This window comes from Sapajus apella, unplaced genomic scaffold, assembly GCF_009761245.1.
Source record: "Sapajus apella isolate SASKATOON/1434 unplaced genomic scaffold, GSC_monkey_1.0 scaffold164, whole genome shotgun sequence".
Taxonomy (NCBI): Eukaryota; Metazoa; Chordata; class Mammalia; order Primates; family Cebidae; genus Sapajus; species Sapajus apella.
Window position 1 is genome coordinate 2,267,164 of NW_022437104.1, and position 6,095 is coordinate 2,273,258.

Consider the following 6,095-nt stretch of genomic DNA (forward strand, 5'->3'; position numbering starts at 1 on the left):
GTCTGTTGCCGGGCGTGTCTGTCCGTTGCTGCGCATGTCTGTTGCCGCGCATGTCTGTTGCTGCGCATGCGCCTTGCAGCCCACCTTCTGTTCACGTAGAGTTCTGCAAGGAAAGGTCTTGTCTTCGTTCTTGCCGCCGTCTTCATTCTTTCTCACTGACTGTTACTCAGCCGGTAGGTCCGCAGATGGGTCTTTCGGGGAATTTCGTTGTGAGTGAATGTGAAGAGGAGCCAGTGGGCTTCAGACAGGTCCTGCCGCACAGTCCATGGCTTTTGAGGGAAAAGGGCCTCGCTGTAGTTGTCCGGCGCCTTCCAGGTCTTGAGGCCGCCATGGGCCTTGCTGTGGCTGAGGTGGGACACGAGTGGAAGGTGAGCCACGGAGGGGAGGGATCCCATGAAGATGGGGCGAGTGTTGGGAGTGTTGTTAGAGGTGTCTGAGTCCAGAAAACTCCTGGAACTCTTTGAGGGAGGACAATTTCCAGACTCCTCGGTAGGGACGTCGTGGGTGGTAAGGAAGGGGCTTGGAAACTGGGAACGATGTGGGCTGGTGACTGTGGCCCCAAGGTCTGAGGAGTGTTTGGCCGAGGTGTCCAGTGAGGAGCATAAACTTCACTCTGTTTTACAACTTCGCACTTCCGCCATGGCCGTCATTGGAGGGAATGGGCGAGACTGCATTCCAACAAAACTTGATTTTGGGAGTAGGTAGATGCCGGGGGCTTGCGGGGCGGGGCGGGGGGGCCGGGGGGCCGGGGCGGGGGATGGGCCTAGTAAATTAGAATGGGACGAAAGCTGTGGTCACTTCAGTTTCAATTCTAGGCCCATATTTTCATAAACATCTTCATGGTGGTGAGTCTAATTGTGAAACCAAAACTTAGGAAAGCCCTCTGTCTTTTACTTTGGCATTAAGGTGATCTCTATACCTGTTAGACTATGATATAAACAAATCTGTACTCCGTTTGATTGGAAAGTATCATACTTACTGCCCTGTGACTCATTTAGAAAATATTAAATCAAAAATTTAAAAGTACAAATTACTGTTTTGCCGTGGAATGTTCATATACATATAGCTAAGTTCTTACACACATTTTCCATATAACAATATTCTATTTTCAGTGGGAAATATGAGTGAGCATGCAAGAACAAGATCCCAATCCTCAGAAAGAGGAAATGATGAAGAGTCTTCCCAGCCAGTTGAACCTGTGATTGTGAGTCCTTCAACATTTGATGTTTTCTATTAACAATTTAGTTTTAAAAATATTTTTGAGCTAGTGTACATGAACTGATACAGGTCTTCCATGCTGATAAAAAATATTAACGGCATCTCATGAAGGAAACTTCGGTTCAGAAGTATGATATACTGGTGTTGCCTGTAATGATGTGGATATGGATATTTTACTCTACATCTAACTGTTGGAAAATGTCATTAGACTTATGATTAGATGCACATATGCATTGTGTGTATGTATATTATTGACTTTTTATTTGCACATACACTTATACCCTTAGGTCCAGCAGCCCACTGAGGAGAAACGTCAAGAAGAGGAACCACCAACTGAAACCCAGGGTATTGCACCTAGTGGGGAGATCGAAAATGAAGGAGCATCTGCTGTTCAAGGTGAAGGGAGAGTGAAGAATAATGATTATGGGCAGTGGAGGTGTATTCATGCATTATATTTTATGACATACCTGTAACAGGAGGAAAGAAAACATTAGGAAGGAATCTTAAACATTTCCTACTGCTGCTGTGGGGAGGGGTGGGACAAGGACACAGAAAAAGCCACAAAACTTTTCTACCATTTTGATGGATGCTTTTTATTGATTGGGTATTTGCATAGTTGCCATAAACCTTTGAGTGTTTTCCAGAGCTCCTGTGTGGTTTGTTCAGCCAGTTTCTGCTTTTTTTTTTTTTTTTTTAATGTTTCTGTGGAAGAATGGCAACTTGCAGCTTACTAGTCTGTCATTTGCTGACAGCTCATGTATTTTTTTAAGATACTTTTTCCACACATTTATTAAAGCTTCCTCATGTCACATAATATACTAAGTGCTGGAGATGTCAGTGCTGAATTTCTGCATAAAACTCGTAGTCTACTAAGACTGACTCAAAGAAATCACTGATGTAATGTGCTAAGTATAACAAATGAGTACAAAAGGGACGAGCAAGTTGTCTAGGACCAACTTTGGGAAAGGAAAGGGCAATCTTTGAAAATCTCTGCTTTCCTGTTTTTCTGGCAACAGACTCCTGAGATAATTAGGCTACAGGTTTTTATTTCACAACGATGAGGGAATAAATATTAGCATTTCCTCGTTCATGGTTTATGTTTTAATTTGTAAATTGATGACCTTTTCATTTTCAAGGGCCTGATGTGGAAGGTCTTCAACAGGAACTAGCTCTGCTTAAGATAGAGGATGAGCCTGGCGATGGTCCAGATGTCAGGGAGGGGATTCTGCCCACTTTTGATCTCACTAAAGTGCTGGAAGCAGGTATGTCATTCACTAAGATGCAAATTATAGGGTTTCTATTTAATGTGACACAGAGATAAAATTACTGATATTTTAATATCATACTTCACGTACAAAGATTCTTCAAACGTATTTAAGACCCCAGATGCCTGCCTTACACACTATTGGAGATAGAGGGCCAGGTGTGGTGGCTCATGTTTTTAATCCCAGCACTTTGGGAGGCCGAGGCAGAAGGATCACTTGAGGCCAGGAGTTCAAGAGATAGAGAAAAATTGGATCAAAGCTAATTATGATATGAAAGATATGAAACATGCTAAGAGAGTAGATTTCGAGTGTCTTCACAGCTGTTTTAAGTAATGCACATATTATTTAACTTGACTGAGCCATTTCACAATGCATATATATTTTAATCAAGTTGTACATTATAAATATATAAGATATGTGTCATTTTTAAAAGGAAGATAGGAAAATGTTCCTGACTTTTGAATGTAAGTCGTTTAACCAACAGCCAATAATTTTCAGATTCTTCATTTTGATTTTGATTTTCAGATTATTTATTTTGATAAAGGCCTGTTTTTAACAAATGTATAGCATGTTTATAATAAGCATCAGTTTATATTATATTCTTAATTGTGATGGTAATGGCTTAAAGCTAGCATGGGTATTCAGTTTACTATATAAACTGAAATACTTTTAATCATGTCAAGAGGCAGGAGTACTGGTGAAGATAGTGACAAGTGTTCACTCTACCTACAGCAGCTATGTAGTGGCTAAACTAGTCCAAAGTACCATTTTTACACTTTTTCACAGGAGACACAAAACAAATGTAATACTGACTTTTCTGTTTACTTCACTTAGCAGTTCTAAGCATATTCGATATGCAGAGGGTTACTTCATATCAATATATTTAAATGACACTTTAAAATACCTTTTTTCTTAGGTTTTTGTTTGGTTGAAATTTTACTGAAAGTATATGTATTTTTTTGCTTTTCAGTTATACATATAAAATAGATTCACTTGATTTAATTCATTCTGAACTCAAACAGTCTCTTTGTTTCCTTATTGTACTAGAACAAGTGGCATGAATTAAAAATTTGTTAGTATGTCTGGAAGTCTACCTTTAGAATTTATTCAAAGGCTAACTGGATATAAGCTAAAGGGCCATCCTTAAGTTTCTTATTTTAGTTAATCAACATTGTAGTTGTATACCTCTAGTTTCATCTAAATGAAAATCTGCTGAGTAACATGTCCTCATTTTATATTTATATAATAGGTGAAGGGCAACCATAGGTTTAAACCAAGACAAATGAAGACTGAAACCAAGAATGTTGTTGTTCTGCTGGAAAGTTTACTGCTGATATTCTCTTAATAAAGTTTTCCAGTTTTCTGCAAAGAGTTTTTGCATATTTTTGTTAAACTTATTTTTAGGTTTTTAATACTCTTGAGAATTGTATCTATTTTGAAAGTTTAAATCCTGTGTTTGAGGTGGAATATAGAGATAAATGTTGGTACATTGATTTTCTGTTACAGGTAGATAGTAAGCTGGAAGCTTTCCTAGGAGTATGCCAGCAGCTGCATAGATAGAAAAGGCCACCTGGAGCCAGGCGTGTCCACCATGGGTGTTCCACCTCCCCTTTTTAGCACATGCACAGTAAGAAAGAAATGAGGAACATGGAATAGCTCAGGCTGAGGACCCGCCTGCATAATAAAAGATTAGGGTGGGGGCTGCCAGAGATTCACACCCTATGCAGATGGTACACCTGTTCCTAACTGGTTGTTTGTATCCTATATAGATCAGATACTGGCTCCCCACTAGCTCTTCTATAAAAACTCCTGCATTTTACCGCCGGATGGCATCCCTTTTTTCCGGACCCCTCTCTGTAGCAGAGAGCTGTTTTCTTTCTTTCTCCTATTAAATTTCTGCTCTAAACCTCACTCTTGGCGGGCCCCTGTCCTTGATATCCTTGGCTGTGAAACTAAGAACTCTTGTTGTTAACCCAGACCACGAGGCCACTTCAATACTAGCTGTGGGTCTGTTGTATATGGCTTTTATTACATTGAAGTATGTTCTTTCTATCCCAAGTGTTTTGAGGGTTTGTATCATGATAACATGTTGAGTTTTATTCAATGCTTTTTCAGCATCAATTGAAATGATTATATGGTTTTTATCCTTTATTCTGTTGATATGATTTATCACATAAATTAATTTGTGTATGTTGAAACATTCTTGTATCCCAGGGATAAATCTCACTTGGTCATGGTGAGTATTCTTTCTAATGTATTGTTGAATTGGATTTGCTCGTATTCTGTTGAGGATTTTTGCATCAATATTCATCAGCGATTCTGACCTGTAGTTTTCTTTTTTTTGATTTGCCTTTGGTTTGGTGTCAGGGTAATACTGGCCACATAGAATAAGTTTGAAAATATTCTGTCGTCCTCTAATTTTCAAAATAGTTTGAGTAGGATTAGCATTAGTTCTTTAAATGTTTGGTAGAATTCAGTAGTGAAGCCATAAGGTCCTGGGTTTTTCTTTACTGGAAGAACTTTTATTTTGGCTTGATCTTGTTTCTTGTTACTGGTCTGTTTAGGTTATGGATTTCTTCCTGGTTCAGTCTTGAGAAGTTGTATGCATCTAGGAATTAGTCCATTTGGTATAGATTTTCCAATTTATAGGCATGTAGTTGCTCACAGGAGCCGGTAATGATCCTTTGAATTTCTGCAGCATCAGTTTTAATACCTCCTCCTTTCCTTTCCCTCCCTCCCTCCCTCCCTCCCTCCCTTCTTTCCTTCCTTCCTTCCTTCCTTCCTTCCTTCCTTCCTTCCTTCCTTCTTTCCTTCTTTCTTTCTCTTTCTTTCTTTTTTCTTTCTTTTCTTTCTTTCCTTCTTTCTTTCTCTTTCTCTCTCTTTTCTTTCTTCCTTTTTTCTTTTTCTTTTTTCTTTCTTTCTCTCTCCTTTCTTTTCTTCTTTTCTTTCTTTCTCTTTCCCTCCTTTCCTTCCTTTCTTTCTCTCTCTCTTTCCTTCCTTCCTTCCTTTCTTTCTTCTCTTTCTTTTCTTTCTTCTTTCTTTTTCTTTCTTTTTTTCTGACAGAGTCTCGCTCTGTCACCCAGGATGGGAGCAGTGGCACAATCTCAGCTCACTAGAACCTCCGTCTCCTGGGTTCAAGCAATTCTCTTGTCTCAGCCACCCTAGTAGCTGAGATTACAGGCACCTGTTACCACGCCCAGCTAATTTTTATGTTTTTGGTAGCTATCGGGTTTCACTATGTTGGCCAGGCTTGTCTCAAGCTCCTGGCATCAAGCGATCTGCCTGTCTCAGCCTCTCAAATCCCTTTTCTATTTTTGATTTTATTTCTTTGTTTTTTTCTCTCTTTTTTCCTTAGTCTGGCTAATGGTTTGTCAATTTTGGTTAACTTATTTAAAAACAACTTTTATTGCTCCTTTGTAGGGTTTTTTCATTTTAATTTCTTTTATTTCTGTTCTGATCTTTATTCTTCTACTGATTTTTGGTTTGGTTTGTTCTTTCTTTGCAGCTGTTTAAGATGCATCATTAGATTGTTAATTGAAGTTTTTACCTTTTATGATGTAGACACTTACAGCTATAAAATTCTTTCTTAGTACTGCTTTTGCTGTATCCCAT

General features: G+C 38.9%; 1 protein-coding gene across 1 annotated transcript; it reads left to right on the top strand.

The window, feature by feature from the left end:
- Nucleotides 1–52: 52 nt before the first annotated feature.
- On the top strand, nucleotides 53–3,852 carry LOC116542223 (putative G antigen family E member 3). The gene is made up of 5 exons (XM_032267036.1): nucleotides 53–173; nucleotides 1,113–1,204; nucleotides 1,506–1,614; nucleotides 2,355–2,480; nucleotides 3,733–3,852. Exons 2-5 carry the CDS (start codon nucleotides 1,121–1,123, stop codon nucleotides 3,747–3,749), a joined length of 336 nt encoding a protein of 111 aa, XP_032122927.1. The 5' UTR covers nucleotides 53–173; nucleotides 1,113–1,120; the 3' UTR covers nucleotides 3,750–3,852.
- The last annotated feature ends 2,243 nt before the right edge of the window (nucleotides 3,853–6,095 follow it).

Coding starts and splice junctions, on each gene's coding strand:
- LOC116542223 (XM_032267036.1), top strand. CDS start 1,121: ATGAGTGAGCATGCAAGAACAAGATCCCAATCCTCAGAAAGAGGAAAT. Junction 1,205..1,505: donor AGCCAGTTGAACCTGTGATT/GTGAGTCCTTCA, acceptor TTATACCCTTAG/GTCCAGCAGCCCACTGAGGA. Junction 1,615..2,354: donor AGGAGCATCTGCTGTTCAAG/GTGAAGGGAGAG, acceptor TTCATTTTCAAG/GGCCTGATGTGGAAGGTCTT.